We start from the raw sequence: 20,071 nt of genomic DNA, 5'->3' as shown, positions 1-20,071 counted from the left end.
AAGTCTTGAAAGGACAAAATGAATCCCAATATATGTACATGTCAAAACTCCAACAGTAATAAAGAAAATACAAAAGCCAGTACCTAACATGTAAAATCTACAGTGTTTAGCATCCAATAAAAAATTACCATGCGTGCAAAGAAGCATGAAAATATGATTCATAATCTAGAGAAAAATCAACCAATGGAAATGAGAGAGTTGATGGAATAACCAGACAAAGACACAAACTGATAAGAAAAATAATTGAGGTGCAAAGATCAGAAGGGAGGTTACGAAACTGTGATTATTTGCATACAGGATGCATTACTATGGGTTTCTCAGGTGGTACTAGTGGTAAGAACCTGCATGCCAGTGCAGGAGATGTAAGAGACGCTGGTTCGATCCCTGGGATCTCCTGGAGCTCCAGGAAGATCTCCTGGAGAAGGGAATGGCAACCCACTCCAGTATATTCTTGCCTGGGAAATCCCATGAACAGAGGAGCCTGGCAGGGTATAGTACATAGTATTGTAAAGAGTCGGATGTGAATGAAGCCACTTAGCACAAAAATTATTAGGCAAAAAATCAGTAGAATCAACAGATACATGCTCACAACCATCCCAAGAGATAGGTGTGTCTGCCATCACACTTGAAAAATGAGCACACTAGGGAGAGCACAGGGTGGTTAAGCAACTTGTTCAAAGTCACACAGCTAGAAGGTGGCAGAGCTAGGATGTGGCCTCAGCAGTCTGGCTCTGGAGACAGAAGAAGGAAGTCTGGAAAGACTTTTAAAAATTGGTAAGACTTTTTCACAACAGTATCAAATAAGCCCCAAACATAATTAAAAATAGGTCATCATTCACAATTGCAACCAAACCTGTAACATATCTGGGAATCACCATAAGGAAAACACAAGACCTTAGGTATATGTGACCCTAGAATTTGGCACCTAAGCTTAAAGTATAAGGGAAAGCTAATGGGAACAGACATGCGGTGAAGAGGAGACTGGGACTGTCCCAAGCATATTGAGATAGAGGTTCACCCTATATAATGGAAACAAATGGAAAGATCCTATTAAAGATCCTAAAAGAAGGTCTACATAAAATAAGAAACATTCCAACTTTTTGGAGAAGACAAGTCTCAAATGAGCCTCTAATTTTAGTTCAGCCTCAACAGAGATTTCTTTTGGAACTTGGTTCAGTTCAGTTCAGTTCAGTCGCTCAATCGTGTCTGACTCTTTGCGACCCCATGAATTGCAGCACGCCAGGCCTCCTTGTCCATCACCAACTCCCAGGGTTCACTCAAACTCACGTCCATCGAGTCGGTGATGCCATCCAGCCATCTCATCCTGGGTCATCCCCTTCTCCTCCTGCCCCCAATCCCTCCCAGCATCAGAGTCTTTTCCAATGAGTCAACACTTCACATGAGGTGGCCAAAGTACTGGAGTTTCAGCTTCAGCATTATTCCTTCCAAAGAACACCCAGGGCTGATCTCCTTCAGAATGGACTGGTTGGATCTCCTTGCAGTCCAAGGGACTCTCAAGAGTCTTCTCCAACACCACAGTTCAAAAGTATCAATTCTTCAGCGCTCAGCTTTCTTCACAGTCCAACTCTCACATCCATACATGACTACTGGAAAAACCATAGCCTTGACTAGACGGACCTTTGTTGGCAATGTCTCTGCTTTTGAATATGCTATCTAGGTTGGTCATAACTTTCCTCCCAAGGAGTAAGCGTTTTTTAATTTCTTGGCTGCAATCACCGTCTGCAGTGATTTTGGAGCCCAGAAAAATAAAGTCTGACACTGTTTCCCTATCTATTTGCCACGAAGTGATGGGACCAGATGCCACGATCTTAGTTTTCTGAATGTTGAGCTTTAGGCCAACTTTTTCACTCTCCTCTTTCACTTTCATCAAGAACTTGGTTAACTTATTCTAAAATATACACCCTCCCCCCAAACATCCCCCAGGTTGAAAGTCTGCACCTGTGCATTTGTAATGAGCCCATCAGAAGGACCAGGTATCTGTGGAGGGTCATGGGTGTACTCCAGCCACCCTGGACAGCTCCTCTGACCAGCGTTAACACCTTACTCTGATAACCTCTCCACTGGACAGAAAAGGTGGCCAGGTAGGAGGCCAACATTCATCCCTCTGCTGGTCTCTCTTTTCCTCTCTGAATCAGTCACACAGCTCTTTCCAAAGGAGTTACACTCCCCTCATTCAAGGCAGAGCTTGGGGTAGTCAGGGGGGCTTTCATGTGAAAGCAAGAGGCAAACTTCTAAATGGTCCATGCACAAATTGCCTGCTCATCTAAAACTGTGAATGTCTCAAGAACAGGATCCTAGAACAGGGCCAGGCCCAGAGAAAAGGCCACAAAATGTTTCTTACAGGAGGAGGTGAAGGGACCGAGGAAAAGGGGAAAGCCAAGGAGGTCAAGGAAAAGAAGAAAGGTGGAAGCAAGGGAGGGGATTTCAGGAGGAGGATCAACCAATCCTGCTGGGAGATAGAAGCCTCCTTGCAGTCACTACAAGCCCAGCCCCATGACAGGAAGGGCACAGGTGATGGAGACAGATGTGCCTTGTGGGAGCCCCAGCTCATCCCCTCCCTGATGGTGTGACCTTGGGTAATTCCCTCAGTCTTTCCAGACAGACAAGTCCCGACCAGGGACATAGCGATCTGGGGCTGAGGGTGGGGGGATATCTGATGCAGATTCTCTTTAAGAAAGTGGGTGTCTGCCAGGTGCTCCCAGCCTGCTCTGCAGCCCCAGCCGTGAAGCCGTGGTCCCTCTGGGGACACCTGGGTGCCAGCCAGGCCAGGGCTTAACCATGGATCTTGGGGCAGTGGTCAACAATCCCCCTTGCTCCATTTTGACAGCTGCACGAGCTTAGAGGGGCTTCCCAGTGCTGAAACAAGATCAAACAACTCTCAGCTGTTGGCATACCACACCACCCCCACCCCCGCCCAAGCGCTGTCATTTCTCCGCAATTACCCTGCAAATAAAAAATCTGAACAACGGCCGCTTGGATGTTGAGATGCAGCCGGTCAATTTTGGGAGGAACATCAAAGCCGTGGACTGGGGAGTGCCTATTTTACTGGCGCTTGCCGCAGTGTAACAGCCATTTGTGAAGATGGCCTGTCGTGAAAAGGTCACAGCTGACAAGTGACTCTTGGCTGCCTTTCTCTGTGAGCCTGGGATCGGGTGGTCTATGAGCTGCTCCATCACTGGGAGAAATGGGCATGGAGCCCACTCCAAAGGGAAAAAGCACCTTCCAGCCCACTGCTCCTCACAAACTGGGGGGCTATTACTGTCGCTCTCTGTATTTAACAGATGTGGGAGCCAAAGCATGCTCATCCAACATTGCACAACTGCAGGATATAACCATGTTCCATGACAATATTCCCTGTCGGCCCTGAAGACAAAGATGAGATACAGCTTTAAAATGTCGGGCCCACCACTTCCTGGTTACAGAAACCCAGGTGAACTCAGTTGGAGACTCAGTTTCCACATCTGTAAAATAGGGATATGGATCATTCCTATTTCTGAGGGAAGTCAGGAGGGGTAAAGCCTATGGAATGAGTGAGAAACAGGTTAGAATGGTGGATGTACGTGGGGTCAGGGGAACTCAGGGAAGGTGGGCTGCTGCGTCTGGCTCAGGGAACCTGGGGAACTTCTAACCCCATCCTTCACTGTCTCTATCCTCCTTCTTCGGTGCTGATGAGACTCGGCCTGTCTTCCTAGCCAACACCTGAGATCTTTCCACCCCAAATCTGCTCCCACACCCCCTGGATAGACCCCAGACTCCAGCAAACCAGCCTTTGCATGGGGCTACAGGCTCTCTGGGCTCCTCCAAACCTGCACTGTGTCCTTGGCTATGGCTCAGGCCACCCATTACTCCCACCAAACCAAACCCTAACTTATCCTTCTCTGACAATATCCACCTTATGTCTGACGTGCATGCATGCATGCTAAGTCGCTTCAGTAATGTCTGACTTTTTGGGACCCTGTGGACTGTAACATGCCAGGCTCCTCTGTCCATGGGATTCTCCAGGCAAGAACATGGAGTGGGTTGCCATGCTCTCCTCCAGGGGATCTTCCCAACCCAGGAATCAAACTCAAGTCTCCTGCAGCTGCTGCATTGCAGGCAGATTCTTTTACCACTGAGCCACTGGGGAAGCCCCCTTAAGTCTGACAGTGGGTCCCAAACCAGTGTGCGTTGGGGGAAATGTCTTGCCATGCCTGCCATGTCGCTAGTTCCTCCATGTAGCCCCTGCCCCCTCCACCCCTTTCCTGGTCCCCTCCTGGGTGAACTGGGAATCCACTGGGCAGGCTTGGCTCAGCTCTGCTCTGGAGCCCCATTCCTGCTCCTCCAGGAAGCCTGCCCCCAGGACACCCCAGGGATGCCTCAGATTGGTCTGTTTAATTCTGGGGTGCTTAGCAAGCCCATTTGGCTCTCATATAATTTCTAGTTTCTGAATTAGCCTTGAACAGTAAGACAGATGGTATTTCCACCTGTACCTGCCTTAGTCTTTGTCTCATGTCTCAGTTTTACATAGCACACGAGTGGGAATAAGGGTGCTACCGCTTGGTCTCAGGGGACATCAGCAACCTGGCATACCGGGAAGGGGCCTGACTTTGCCCAGAGCAGATGCTATGGCTCTTTGCCAGATGATGCATTTGTGTTCTGAGAAATACAGTTAAGAAATAATAATAATTTTAAAACTTAGGCAAACGACCTGTGGGACAGAAGGTAGGAACAAAAACAGCAGCTCTAGAATATGGTCCATACATCCATTCACTGACACACTCCTCCAAGGGCCTGCCCTTACTGGGGGAGGTGGCAGGCACCCCAGCAGTGACAGCGTGGTGTTGACTCCTAAACCTCACCTCCTCAGAGACGCCTGACCTGACCCTCCCACCCGTGCTGATTCCACTTCCCTCTCACCATCCCCCTGCCCCATCACTATCACAGCATCCTACTCATTTCTTTAATGGCGCTGACCATAGTCGTGCATTTTAAGGGCTTTCTGTCTAGAATATGCACCTCTGAGAGCAGGGACCACCCAAGGGATCATGGTCCCTTCAGCATCCCAGTGAATGAAGGCACAGCATGAGGCATGCTGGGACAGGAAAGGGAGCTCGTGGGGGTGGGGCGGGGGAGGGGTGAGAGGGAAAGCAGGTGTTCCAGGAAGGCTTCCTGGAAGAAGGGACAGCTGAGGACAAAGTTGACTTGTTCAGGTAAAGAAAGGCGGAAAGGCAAACCCAGGAAGAGGGAAGGACAGATGAGCAGCATGTGGTCGTACATGGTATGCAGACAAACCAAAGCCTCGCTGGGGAGATGAGGAAAGGGGGCTGGAGAGGGAGGTCAGGTTGCAGGCAAGATATAGGGGCAGACAGAGGGAAACAGCACAAGTGAACCCCTCAGCACCAAGCCAGGTCACCACTGAGACCTCTGGGTGGAGAAGTGGAGGAAAAGCGTTCCAGGCAGATGGACCAGGAGGAAAGGCACGGTGGCAGGGGTGGTGCCCACGTGCAGGAGCACGGCGTGAAAGCCAGGTGCAGGATGGAGGCGGACACTCACAGCCCCTGAGGGCTCTGTGTGCCCTCAAACCGGGCAGCGGCCAGCCCTGTGATGAATGAAACACTGACCTTTTCAACCAGGTCTTCAGGAGCCTGTTCCTCGAACAGCTGAATTTTATCTTCAATGCATTTCTTCAAAAGGTCTATCTTGCTTCTGCTCTTGGAGCGTGGCTTTCTGGCCTTGGACTGTGGCTGGAGTGGGGAGAAAACATGGGTGAGAAAGTGATCAGCAGCAGGCGGGTGCAGCCCTCGATCTCCTCAAGCCCAGAGAGACTCCTGCAGCTCTCTGCAGCGCACAGCTGTCTTAGCCGGAGAGGGGTGGAGAGATGAAGCCTTTCCTGTAAGGAGCTCCGGTCACTGGCCTTTGGTCTTGGCATACTCTGGGGGCTCGTCCCACCAAGGGGAGGAGAAGGTTGCCTGTGGGCAGCACCGGAGCTTTGCAGATGGACAAAGACACTCTCAGAGGTTCAGAGAGCGCCATGAAGACAAGGCGATGGAATGAGCGTGCTGGCTGTTATCTCATGTTGGGTGGACGGGGACACGTCTGCAGAGGTGAATGGCTGCTGAGGACATCTGCATGCATCCATTCAAGGAAGCACTGTGCTTGAGGGCCGGGGCAGGGGGTGTTGACATAGACCATCCTCCTAGAACAGCAATCTGCACACCCTGCACACACATACTAGCTGCTCCCAAATGTGAGGAAGTGACACTGCAGCTGAGCCTGGCAGGACAAGGTGTCAGGAGTGTGAAAATCTGGGAACAGACCCCAAAGATCTGAAGCCCATAGCAAATGTGAGAGGGATTAAGGAAGAGGTCGTGGGTGCTCAGTAAACTGATATTCAAAAAATGAATGAATGAGTGTAGCAGAGGCTACAATCTTTGAGCCTCGTTTCCATACCTATAAAATGGAGATAATAGCGCCTACCTCACAGGATTACTGCCAAAACAAAACACAATGTAACATAAGTGTTAGTCACTTAGTCGTGTCTGACTCTTTGTGACCCCATGGCTCCTCTGTCCATGGGCTTCTCCAGGCAAGAATACTGGAGTGGGTAGCCATTCCCTTCTCCAGGGGATCTTCCCAGCCCAGGGATCAAACCCAGGTCTCCTGCATTGCAGGTGGATTCTTTACTGAGCCAGCCGGGGAAGCCCTAAACCACATAAACATAACAACATAATACAACATATGAAACACAACAATGTAACACAATACAGTACACATAACACAATGCAATATAACACCAACAGGCTATATATGACATAGCAGAGTTCTGTGACGACAGAAGGCACGTAACATGAGAATGTGACAACAGGGCATGACATAACACAGCAAAACAGCCCAGTGCAGCACAGCCTGATGCAGCACAACCAACGCAACGTCACACACCCCACCTAAGAGGCTCAGAGCAACATGTGGTCAGTGAGCCATCCCACGAGGTCAGTGAGCCTCCCACAAGGGCTGGTGCTTTGCGCTCCCTGGCTCACATGCCCACCCTTACTCCTCTCTTTCATTGCCATGAGCTCCCAGAGCCTGCTCTCGACCTGGACTCAGGCCTGCCCACCAGTCTTCGCCCTGACTCTCATGACCATGGTGATAATACTAGAGGGGACCAGCATGTCTTCAGGGCTTGCCCTAGCCCACTCAGAGGAGGCAAGCACCTAAAGGATAATTCACTTCATTGGACAGAGGAGGAGACTGAGGCCAGGAGAACAGAATCAGTGGCCTCAGCCACATCACAGGAGCCCTGAGAACTCGACAGTGAGCCTCCAGACCCCTGAGCCCAATGTCTTTAAGCACTCAGGCTGGGCTCACTAACTCCATGAGTGAACTACAGTTTTTATCTCCTGTTCTAAAGGAGGTGAGACCACACAAAAGAAGGAAATTGTGAGTCAGGGCCTCTGAGGAACAGAGCTGGCCTGGAGGGTAAGATCCTGAAACCTAGAGCGAGGATTGGCACTGGGACAGGGTGAAGCCAGAGTGGGGTGGAGAGTCTGATCATGTACACCTCTCTCAGTGCCCACGTGCTGTGATGTCAAGTCGGTTGACCTTAGAATGGGTACTGACATGAGGGAAATGGGAAAATGCTACAAATCAGGAACAATGAACTTCCATCCAGAGTCAGTTTACCAGCACATGGCTCATCAAGGGTCAGATTAGGTGGAGCCCACAGTAGAGACCTTGAGACCACAGTAGAACTTGTATCCTAGCAGAAAGTGCCAAGGAAAGGCTTGAAGGAAGAGAAGGGAGCAATCTGACTTACATGTCTGTAAGAGTTTACGAGAGCCTCAGACACTGGTGTGGTCACTCATCTAGAGCCAGACATCCAGGATGTGAAGTCAAGTGGGCCTTAGAAAGCATCACTATGAACAAAACTAGCGGAGGTGATAGAATTCCCATGGAGCTATTCCAAATCCTGAAAGATGATGCTGTGAAAGTGCTGCACTCAATATGCCAGCAAATTTGGAAAATTCAGCAGTGGCCACAGGACTGGAACAGGTCAGTTTTCATTCCAATTCCAAAGAAAGGCGATGCTAAAGAATGCTCAAACTACCGCACAATTGCACTCATCTCACACGCTACTAAAGTAATGCTTAAAAGTCTCCAAGCCAGGCTTCAGCAATATGTGAACCGTGAACTTCCTGATGTTCAAGCTGGTTTTAGAAAAGGCAGAGGAACCAGAGATCAAATTGCCAACATCCGCTGGATCATGGAAAAAGCAAGAGAGCTCCAGAAAAACATCTACTTTTGCTTTATTGACTATGCCAAAGCCTTTGACTGTGTGGATCACAATAAACTGTGGAAAATTCTGAAAGAGATGGGAATACCAGAGCACCTGACCTGCCTCTTGATAAACCTGTATGCAGGTCAGGAAGCAACAGTTAGAACTGGACATGGAACAACAGATTGGTTCCAAACAGGAAAAGGAGTCCATCAAGGCTGTATATTGTCACCCTGCTTATTTAACTTCTATGCAGAGTACATCATGAGAAACGCTGGACTGGAAGAAGCACAAGCTGGAATCAAGATTGCCAGGAGAAATATCAATAACCCCAGATATGCAGATGACACCACCCTTATGGCAGAAAGTGAAGAAGAACTAAAGAGCCTCTTGATGAAAGTGAAAGAAGAAAGTGAAAAGGTTGGCTTAAAGCTCAACATTCAGAAAACGAAGATCATGGCATTCAGTCCCATCATTTCATGGCAAATAGATGGGGAAACAGTGGAAACAATGGCTGACTTTATTTTTCTGGGCTCCAAAATCACTGCAGATGGTGATTGCAGCCATGAAGTTAAAAGACGCTTACTCCTTGGAAGGAAAGTTATGACCAACCTGCTGCTGCTGCTGCTAAGTCAGTTCAGTCATGTCCGACTCTGTGTGACCCCATAGACAGCAGCCCACTAGGCTTCCCCGTCCCTGGGATTCTCCAGGCAAGAACACTGGAGCGGGTTGCCATTTCCTTCTCCAATGCATGAAAGTGAAAAGTGAAAGTGAAGTCGCTCAGTCGTGTCCGACTCTGTGCGACCTCATGGACTGCAGCCCACCAGGCTCCTCCATCCATGGGATTTTCTAGGCAAGAGTACTGGAGTGGGGTGCCATTGCCTTCTCCGATGACCAACCTAGACAGCATATTAAAAAGCAAAGACATTACTTTGCCAACAAAGGTCCGTCTAGTCAAGGCTATGGTTTTTCCAGTGGTCATATATAGATGTGAGAGTTGGACCATAAAGAAAGCTAAGCACCAAAGAATTGACGCTTTTGAACTGTGGTGTTGGAGAAGACTCTTGAGGGTCCCTTGGACAGCAAGGAGATCCAACCAGTCCATCTTAAAGGAGATGAGTCCTGTGTGTTCATTGGAAGGACTGATGTTGAAGCTGAAACTCCAATACTTTGGCCACCTGATGCAAAGAACTGACTCATTTGAAAAGACCCTGATGCTGGGAAAGACCGAAGGCAGGAGAAGAAGGGGATGGCAGAGGATGAGATGGCTGGATGGCATCACCGACCCGATGGACATGAATTTGAACACACTCCAGGAGATGGTGAAGGACAGGGAAGCCTGGTGCACTGCAGTGCATGGGGCCACAAAGAGTCAGACACAACTTCGGGACTGAACAATCCCCACAGTAATCTTCCTTATACTCAATTTAGATGAAAAAATGATGGATAAGAAAAATAAGATAAAATAAGAATAAAAAATCTTTTAGGTGTGAGCTCCCAGCTCACTTGCCTGCAGGATAACTCACCCACACCCCCAGGCTGGCAGGGGAGGAGGGCCTGGCGATGGAGTGGCTCCTGGGGGTGCCCCCCCAGGTCTGCCCGCCATGATGCTCTTCTCACGGTACTGCTGGTGAAGATACCCAGGCTCAGCCAACCGCAGGCTGCATCCCTCACCTCCGCCCGTGCATCTCTACAGGGTTTCCAGGGACCAACCTTAGGCCCAGGGCAGATGCTCTGCCCCTCTGGGACACAAGGCCAATTCACTTTCAAAATCCAGAACTTTGAACAGCTTACAGTCAGACAGTTAATTCCTGCTGGGATCAGCCCTTCAGTCCTTGGTCCAGCTCAAAAGCAGGGGAAACACACTTCAGTTCAGTTACGTGGATATATATATATTTTTTTAACTCACTCTTCCAAAACCTTTTACACATTTTTGGGTATAACCTGTCCCTAACTCTGTAAGTATCACCATTTTATGTATCTTGCAACATTCTAATAAGAGAAATAGAAAAAAAAAGCCCTTCAAAAAAAAATCATAACGTTTTTGAAAAACTATTTTCATGTATTTATTTATTTAGGCTGTGCTGCAGAGCCTCTGGGATCTTAGTTCCCCAACCAGGAATGGAACCCAGGGCCCCTGCAGTGGAAGCATAGAGTTCTAACCACTGGACTGACAGGGAATTCTCAACCCACTATCTTTTTTTAATGTGCATACTAAGTCATCATGTCCAACTCTTTGTGACCCTGTGGACTGTAGCCCACCAGGCCCCTCTGTCTGTGGAATTTTCTAGGCAAGAATACTGGAGTGTGCTGCCATTTCCTTCTCCAGGGGATCTTCGTGACCCAGGGACTGAACCTGAGTCGTCTATGTCTGCTGCATCAGCAGGCAATTTTTCACCGCTAGTACCACCCGGGAAGCCCTTTTTTTTTAATGTGAAACGATGTAAAATCTTCCAAGTTGGTTCTGTTCACTGATTTTATTCAGAAAGGATGTGGCTGATTTTTTTTTTTTCCTCCTCAAGGAGAAGCACCGGGTTTAAAGTCAGAAAGCACCAGCTCCAAGACCAGTCCTTCTACTCTGTCCTACCTCAGTCAATTAATTCCCTTTTCCTCTCGGTCAGTTTTCTCATCTGTAACATGAAGACAGAACACCTACTCCCGGCCCTGCTGTTAACCACAGCTGAGTTAACAGAAGTGTAAGTGATGTGAAATGCTTTCAACATCAATGTGATATCACCTCAAGGGAAGTCCCCCACATTCTGCCCACATCTGCTGGTTGGTTGGTTCAGTCAATAATACTCACTGCACACCTACTAAGCGCCAGGCACATTCTAGATGCTGGGATGGAGTGGTGAATGGGAACTACAAACACGGAGCTTGTTGGTGGGGGCTGGTGCACAGACCATGAGTACATTGAGTAACCAGGACATTTCAAATCACGATCAATTCTACGAAGAAGCAAGAGCACAGCATTCTGAAGGATGCTTGCGGAGGTGATGACTTTGGATAGTGCTCAGGGAGGACCTCTGTGTAGATGACATCTGAACTGAGATGTGAAGAAACAGCAATGAGTTGGCCCTGTGATGTTCCTCGCAGAGGAAACAGCAAGTTCAAAGGCCTTGTAGAGGTCAGGTTCCCCAGAGGCAGAGCCAGAGACAGCAGGGACTGGGGTGAATGCTGTTTCCTGAGAGAGGAGTTCAGAGCAAGCCACAGGAGCTGTGGGAACCAGGACAGGAGGAGGAAAGGGCTAGGTAAGGTGAGGGGCTCTGGCCTTGACTGGCCCATGGGGGGCTCCGGAGTAAACCCAGCACCCAAGAGTTGCCTCTCGGTGGCACGCAACAGGTGCTCACTATAGGCATGTCAGGGCTTTCCCAGTGGCATTAGTGGTAAAGAACACACCTGCCAACGCAGAAGACTCGGGTTTGATCCCTGGGTCAGGAAGACCCCTGGAGGAAGGCATGGCAGCCCATTCCAGTATTCTTGCCTGGAGAATCCCATGGACAGAGGAGCCTGGCATGCTACAGTCCATGGGGTTGCAAAGAGTCAGACACGACTGAAATGACTTAGCTCACACAGGCATCTGTCAATCACCCTCCAAGCCCTGGAATCAGAGATGCCCTTTTCCACCTGAGCCGAAGTGAGCATCTTCCTCATGCCACTTACTTACGCCTCCTGCGTGAGTCACTGGCTGTGGCTATAGGAGGGGCAGGAGGGAGAGTCACCTCTCAGGCCAGGTGGCTCCCACCACCAAGGGCAATCAATGCCCAGGAGAGGGGTGGACCTGTGAACCATGAGTAGTGAAGACTCATAACCGCTGGTAGACAGTGCAAAGCCAGGTACCAGGGTGTCCACTACAGAACTTAAGGCGGTTCCGGGAATGCCCGATGCTAACATGGCGAGGGCTGAGGGCGGCACTGGAGCTGGATTCTACAGCCTTAGCAGCTGGAGGAGGCCCTGCCTCTGCCAGCACGAGGCCCCAAGACGCCCATCCTACCTGCAGCTCAGGGGCGGCCACGGCCTGGTCCAGTTTGAGGAACTCTGCTTCTCGCCAAGCTGTCTGGAATTGTTGCAGCAGGACTCGGGCCCGGATTTTGGGGAGGGCCAAGCTCCTGTCCATCTGAGCGAAGCAGCCGTGAACTTCCTGCCTCATCCCAAGCAGCTCCTCTTCGGACAGGGAGAAGGCAGAAGAGCAGAGCTTCCTGGAAAAGCAAGAAGAGTGGTCTGTTCTTGCAAAAAAAAAAGAAGACAGGGTGGGTTGTGCTGGGGATGGGGAAGTGGAAATTCAAAGCTCAGATTCCATTAGTCAAATCCATGTCCGGAAACGCCCGCCATCTCCTGGATCAGGCATTCATTCCACATGGGTTTCTTCAGCACCTAATGCGTGTCATGCTGGTGTGTGTGTGTGTGTGTGTGTGTGTGTGTGCGTGCTCAGTTGCTCAGTTGTATCTCTCTGTGACCCCCATGGACTGTAGCCCTCCAGGCTCCTCTGTCCAAGGGATTCTCCAATCAAGAATACTGGAGTGAGTTGTCATTTCTTTCTTCAGGGGATCTTCCCCACCCAGGGATTGACCCCGTGTTTCCTGCATTGGCAGACTGATTCTTTAGTACTGAGCCACCATATTGCGTTAGACATGGAATCATATCATCTGTTTGATTATTCTGGCAATGTCTGATCAGCACTGGCTGCAGAAAATACACTTTGCGGATGCTTTAAAATTTGGAAATACCTGCAGGACATTGCTGTGGGAGGCCAGGGCCAGGTCTATCAGGCCCAAATTTCCATGGAGGGGTGTGCAATTTTGGCTCAGCTAGAAAGTTCTCTCCTGGGAATAGAATAAGACTCTCAGAGCTGATGTGGGCCCCCAACCAGAAACAGTCTGAAGGCCTCAAGCCCACAGGGTTCCATGGGACCCATCAATTTTTCTGAAGCACATAAGGAAACCACAGCTGCTCCTTTGTACCTTCCTTCATGGAAATCCTTGCCCCACATATTTTCTGCTCATGTGGCCTCTAAGGTGAAAGTAACTCTGAGATGAATTTGAGTCTTTATTCTTCCCTAGGTGGTCTAGGGACTTCCCAGGTGGTGCCTAGCAGTAAAGAGTGTGCCTGCCAATGCAGGAGATGCAAGAGATGAGGGTTTGATCTCTGGGTTGGGAAGATTCCCTGGAGAAAGAAATGGCAGCCCACTCCAGTTATTCTTGTTTGGAGAATTGCATGGGCAGAGGAGCCTGGGGGGCTACAGTCTGTGAGAATACAAAGTGTTAGACACAACTGGACATGCACACATGTGCTAGGTGATCTGGTCTTGATCCTCAACTAGATAGGCACCAGGATCATACAGGAACTCGGGAGACTGTCTTTGCCCTGCAGGAGTTTAACATCCAGGCAGGAGTTTAGAAACAAGGTCTTAAAGACCTTGGTAAAATATGCATCTTGATTAATTCTCACTTCCTCAGACCAGGTTTACAGCAACTCCATCCCGCTTGAAATGAGGAAACTTATAAAAACATGTTTCCAAACTATTGTGCAAAGTCATTTCTACTTAATGCCTCAGAAATAAAGGCTGCAACCTCTTAGAGTCTTAAATAAGCAAAGTATATAAGCAGACTCACATTGTGTATACTGTTAGTTGACCCTCTTTAACCCTAGGGAAAATCATAGAGGTTTTCTGATAGAAAAGTAAGATTTCTCTTTTCCTGTTTTATCAGCGGCAGCTTTAGTAATATTCCAGCAAAATGGAACCAAATAAAGGCGAAGAAGGTGACCATCCGGTAATGAGAATGTCAAGTCCAATCCACAGACTTTAAAAAGGCAGCTCAAACAGGTTGGATGAAGCAAAGAGACTTTGGTCAAATGCAGATTGAGCTGAATAATTACTGCTGAGAACAGCTTGTGCAAATAAGAAGTGGCATCTAAGGGTCTGATTTGTATGGGCTTGGAGAAGACAACATATTTTTTGTTCAAGTCAACAAAAACTAACAAAGACTGTGAGCTAAACAAGGACAGAACCATGAAAAAAAGAGAGATGAGAAAGAAGGGAGAGGTCACTTCAGCCACACCAAGATAACCTCCCTCTCCACAACACCTGTGGCCTCTCCTTGCTGGGCGGAGGGTCAGTCCCCAGGGAAGAGCACTTAAGGAGACACTGCATCACAGAGTCCGGGAGGACCATGCTCCATGGATGTAACTGCCACCAAGGAAGGACGGGTGTTGCAGAACAACGCTCTGCTATCTGGTGTCCCTGAAAGGGTTCAAGGAGAGCCCAGGCTTTGATGCAGGTGGAGAAGACCACAGATGTCAAGCAAGCAGCATGGGGTTCAAGAGAGGAGGTGGACAGACAGACTGAGCAGATGTACTGGGAGGGACTCCTTCCCCTACCTGCCCCCCCCCAATCCCCAATACCCCCTCTATGATCCTATGTCAATAATTGTGTATATGCTCAGTTGCTAAGTTGTGTCCAAGTCTTTGTGACCCCTATTGACTCTAGCCCACCAGGCTTCTCTGTCCATGGAATTCTCCAGGCAAGAATACTGGAGTGGGTTGCCATTTCCTCCTCAAATAGAGGATCTTCCTGATCCAGGGATTGAACCCATGTATCCTGTGTCTCCTGCACTGCCAAGTGGATTCTTTACCACTAAGCCACCTGGGATGTCCTATGTCAATATAACCATTTCTAATCAAAAGAGCTGTAGATTCAGAATTGAAATTGCAGCTAAGATCCAAGTTAAACTGTGGAATGGTCACACTGAGGAAAGAATGGTCAAAGGGCTTTGGTTTTGTTTATTCACTTGAATAGGGTTTTCTGGGTTGCTTTATTCAAAGAGAAAGCAACTTGATGAAATATTGATTCGTGAGTCCATTGGTTTAAGGAAGTAGCACTAAGTCATAGCCAAATGCCCACAACTATGCCCTTATATGTAAACAGTTTCTATTACTCTAAATAAGTAGACTAAAATAAAAAATAAATAAATAAGTAGACTAGGGAGGTGGGGGTTATTGTTTCTCTCCACTGTGCTGCTGTTGGTGGGGTTTTTTATTTTGTTTCTTTGTGCAGTGAGACTGGTCTCCCCATTTCACACCCAGACAAGGACCCACCAAACTGCTTACCACCCAGTCCTGCCTCCTCTCAGCACAGCACCAGTGGGTAGGGTCCCCTCATCTCCGGGTCCCAGTACCAGCTCAGAGGCTAGCACCCAAAATGTACCTCCTTCCTATCGTGGTAAAGATCCTGATCCTTCACATGATCACCTGGTAAATTGCTCCTGCTTTGCTCATCACAATCATCTACCTGTGTGTCTGTTCTCCTCCTGATAATCTGAGTTCTTCCTGCACAGGAATGATGGCAGTGATGATAGCAGGTGCCTCTTACCATCCACTTATTTCTGATCAAAGGTTGTGTTAAAAGACTGACATACTCACGCAACCCCTCGTCAATGCTGGGAGTTGGCATTTTGCTAGATGGTGATCTAATGGTCTAATCTAGAATCACTTCCTTGTCCCTTGTCAGCTCAGCTTTTGTTTACAGGGGTTATCCTCCAACAATGTTGGAGATAAAAACACCCCTAGTAGCCCAAGGGAGGGAATCCTGAGTGGTCTAAGGCAGGAATTGGCAATCTGTGGCTTATGGACCAAATCTGGCCCACTGTTTGTTTTTGTCAATAAAGTTCTATTGGAACACAGTGATGTTCATTTACGGGTTGTCTGTAGCTGCTTTCATGCTGCGGCCAGAGTTGAATAGCTGCTACAGAAACCATGTAGCCCTCGAAGCCTAAAGAAAAAGTGCTGCCCTCTAGTCTAAGACAATCATGGCCTTTCCAGCCTCCTAGCAGGTGAACAGTTTGGCATGGACTTATGATGTAGTCCTGCCCAATAGGATAGGGAAGATCAATGCTGCTGATGTTAGAAAGAGATGATGTGTGTGCCGCCTGGAGCTGCAGCAGCCATCATGAAACCATGAAGGGATGAGCCCAAGGACCAAGGCAGCACGTTGAGTATAGCAGAGCAGAAAGGTGTTGAGGGCTGAATCCTTGAGGGTATCACTGAGTCATGGAATCAGAACTAGAAAATTTACCTCCCGACTTCTTATAAAATGCTTTCTTCACTTTCTAACAACCCAGTAGCATCATGTGCTACTCAAAACACCATAAATGACTGAGCATTGTCATCCCATTCCACAGACAAGAAAGATGAGGCTCAGAGAGGTTAAGTAACTTATCTACACTCAGACAACTGGTGGTGGTGCTGGGATTTAAACCCAGATTTTTGTTACACTGCCCACATTTCATTCCTTTCTGTTGCCCCATGCAGGTGGTGTTTGAGGCTCCTCCAGTTTCCAATCTGATGTACCACCCCCAAACAGCTGCCAAAGCTTTGCTGGCATCTATCACATAACCGAAGGCCCCCTTTATTTTAGTTTAATTCAGTTGCTGTCATGTCCGACTCTTTGTGACCCTATGGACTGCAGCATGCCAGGCCTCTGTGTCCTGGAGTTTACTCAAATTCATGTCCATTAAGTCAGTGATGCCATCCAACCATCTCATCCTCTGTTGTCCCCTTCTCCTCCTGCCTTCAATCTTTCCCAGCATCAGGGTCTTTTCAAATGAGTCAGTTCTTTGCATCAGGTGGCCAAAGCTCCGCTTTGGGCCACATCAAATCTCAGACTCAGGATCAGGTGTCATGTGTCTGGCTATGCCCATAACCAGCAGGTGGAATCCCTCCCCCACCAATAGGAACAGAGGAGGAGAGGGCAACACACAGGGATTAAGACTCACGTGAAGATCAAGTGCTCCCAGTGTCTCAGCTCCGCCTGCTCCTCCGTGGAGGCCTCCAGTGCATCGTCCTTCAGTCTCTGCCTCACGCTCTGGACGCCCTCCTGGCCCCGGTCCCTCTCCTCGCCCTCCAGCCTCTCAGCCCGGGCTGCCAGGTCCCTGCTGTGCTCCTCCAGGATCTGCTGCAGGAAGAGCCAAGGCACCCCACGCTTGAGTAGCTCCTGGGTCATCCCTGAGTTCTGCAGGCGTCGCAGCTCCTCCGTGGCTTTCTCGGACAGCGAGAGGGTCAGGGCCCTGAGCTCGTCCAGGGCAGCCTGGTCCAGGCGCTCCTGCAGCTCCTCCAGGGCGGCGCTGTGCTCAGCCATCAGGCCCCGCCACTGGCCCAGGTACTGGCCGGCATCCTCAGCAGCCCCGGAGGCTTCAGCAATGGACAGCTGCTCCCTCCGCTGTTCCTTGTGCTGCCAGCAATTCCAGAGCGGACAATTAGCAGGGGGCGGGGCTTGGCAGGTACAGCCCTCAAGAAAACACTTTGGGGAATAGTTGCAGGAGGCGCAGAACATCAACAGCTCTTTCCCCAACTATCACACGTTTGGCAAATTATTCTTTAAAAAAAGGAACTGATGTTCTTAAAGACCGATGGAGAGAGCCCAAGTACGACAGCAGCAGAGGAAAAAGGAACTACCGAATGGTTACTTTGAATGAATGCTTTGCTCTTCTAAAACCAACTAAGTTGAGAGTGTAACACTGACATATATACACCACCATGTGTAAAACAGATAGCTAGTGGGAACGGGCTGTGTAGCACAGGAAGCCCAGCCTGGCCCTCGAGCATGACCTAGAGAGGCAGGCTGGGGTGTGGGGAAGGAGGCATATATATATATATATATATATATATATATATATATGGCTTATATATATATATATGGTATGTATGTATATATATATAAAAGGTATGCATGTATATATATAAGGTATGTATGTATATATATATAAGGTATGTATGTGTATATATATATAAGCTATGTATGTGTGTGTGTTTATATATATAAGGTGTATATATATATATATATACACACACACACACACACACATTTATGGCTGAATCACTTTGTTGTACAGCAAAAACCAACACAAGTTTGTAAAGCAATTATCGTCAATTAAAAATTAAAAAATTATTGTAAATACTAGAAGAAATAAAAGGAAAACCAACCAAATTTTTCTGCAAATAGGCCAACAGGAGAGAAATACTTCAAGAGTGTGTTCAGAGTTGGAAGGACTATTGATTTCTCCCCACAGTCAAGCCTTAAATGACAAGAGAGGACGTTTCTATTAAGATTCTTTTTTTTTTTTTTTTCCCTTGCCTCAGTTATTTTTTCTTCAGTTATGTTTGTGTTTTTCTCAATCAAAACAATTCTTTGACCTCTGGGATTAGCACCAGGAGCTGTGGAGAGGTGACTTCACTTAAGTTCTCAAGATTTCTTTATGAGTACATTAACTTTGGTAAAGGCAGTGTGTGTGCTCATGTGTGTGAAGTCGCTTCAGTTCAGTTCAGTTCAGTCGCTCAGTCGTGTCCGACTCTTTGCGACCCCATGAAGTCGCTTCAGTCATGTCCAACTCTTTGTGACCCTATAGACCGTAGCCTGCCAGGCTCCTCTGTCCATGGGATTCTGCTGGCAAGTATACTGGAGGGGGTTGCCATTTCTTCCTCCAGGGGAATCTTTCCGAATCAGGGATCAAGCCCAGGTCTCTTACGTCTCCTGCACTGGCAGGTGGGTTCTTTACCACTGCACCACCTGGGAAGCCCAAAACCAGTATAGCCGGCTTAAATTTATATTAATAGGAGTGACTGTATGCTTTAGAAATGTGGTAGATTAAATACACCAGTAATTCTCATTGTATGTGGTGTTCAGTATTAATGGCTAATTTTTTTCTTTTTTTTTTAATTAATTAATTAATTTATATATATATTTTTTACTTTACAATATTGTATTGGTTTTGCCATACATCAACATGCATCTGCCACGGGTGTACACGTGTTCCCCATCCTGAACCCCCCTCCCACATCCCTCCCCATACCATCCCTCTGGGTCATCCCAGTGCACCAGCCCCAAGCTTCCTGTATCCTGCATCAAACCTGGACTGGCAATTCATTTCTTATATGATATTATATATGTTTTAATGCCATTCTCCCAAATCATCAACCCCTCCCTCTCCCACAGAGTCCAAAAGACTGTTCTATACATCTGTGTCTCTTTTGCTGTCTCGCATACAGGGCTGTCGTTACCATTTTCTAAATTCCATCTATACGCGTTAGTATACTGTATTGGTGTTTTTCTTTCTGGCTTACTTCACTCTGTATAATAGGCTCCAGTTTCATCCACCTCATTAGAACTGATTCAAATGTATTCTTTTTAATGGCTGAGTAATACTCCATTGTGTATATGTACCACAGCTTTCTTATCCATTCATCTGCTGATGGACATCTAGGTTGCTTCCATGTCCTGGCTATTATAAACAGTGCTGCGATGAACATTGGGGTACACGTGTCTCTTTCAATTCTGGTTTCCTCAGTGTGTATGCCCAGCAGTGGGATTGCTGGGTCATATGCCAGTTCTATTTCCAGTTTTTTAAGGAATCTCCACACTGTTCTCCATAGTGCTGTGTTAGTTTCTGCTGTACAACAATGTGAATCAGCTATAAAAAAATATGGAATGAATTTGCATGTCATCCTTATGCAGGGGCCATGCTAATCTTCTCTGTATCATTCCAATTTTAGTGTATGTGCTGCCAAAGCAAGCACAAGACTCTATCTTCTTAACACATCCTCCCCAAAGTAGAAGAGCATGTAACTTGATTGAACTTTAGTAAAATGTGATCATCTTTTATATATTTCAAAGAAGGATCCAGGTCATCTTTTTCCCACCTTCTTCACTCACAGTATTTTTTCTTTCTTGCTCTCACCTCCTGGACTAGACAAAATCTGCCTCTGTCTATGTTAATCACAATATTCCAAAGGCAAGGGGTGGCAAAT

General features: G+C 47.9%; 1 protein-coding gene and 1 pseudogene across 1 annotated transcript in view; both read right to left on the bottom strand.

Annotated features, from left to right (window-relative positions):
* EVC2 (EvC ciliary complex subunit 2) overlaps window positions 1-20,071 on the bottom strand; it is a 157,443-nt gene that overhangs the window by 37,607 nt on the left and 99,765 nt on the right. The window contains exons 14-16 of the mRNA XM_055589083.1: window positions 17,044-17,498; window positions 12,267-12,471; window positions 5,622-5,744 (exon numbers count right to left, since the gene is read on the bottom strand). Of these exons, the coding sequence (XP_055445058.1) occupies window positions 5,622-5,744; window positions 12,267-12,471; window positions 17,044-17,498 (783 nt within the window). The remainder of the gene's footprint in view (window positions 1-5,621; window positions 5,745-12,266; window positions 12,472-17,043; window positions 17,499-20,071) is intronic.
* LOC129658241 (uncharacterized) lies at window positions 19,741-19,840 on the bottom strand (annotated as a pseudogene).

This window comes from Bubalus kerabau, chromosome 7 (assembly GCF_029407905.1).
Source record: "Bubalus kerabau isolate K-KA32 ecotype Philippines breed swamp buffalo chromosome 7, PCC_UOA_SB_1v2, whole genome shotgun sequence".
Lineage (NCBI taxonomy): Eukaryota > Metazoa > Chordata > Mammalia > Artiodactyla > Bovidae > Bubalus > Bubalus kerabau.
Note: the sequence above shows the minus strand (reverse complement) of the source record. Positions and strands in the feature narration are given on the sequence as shown.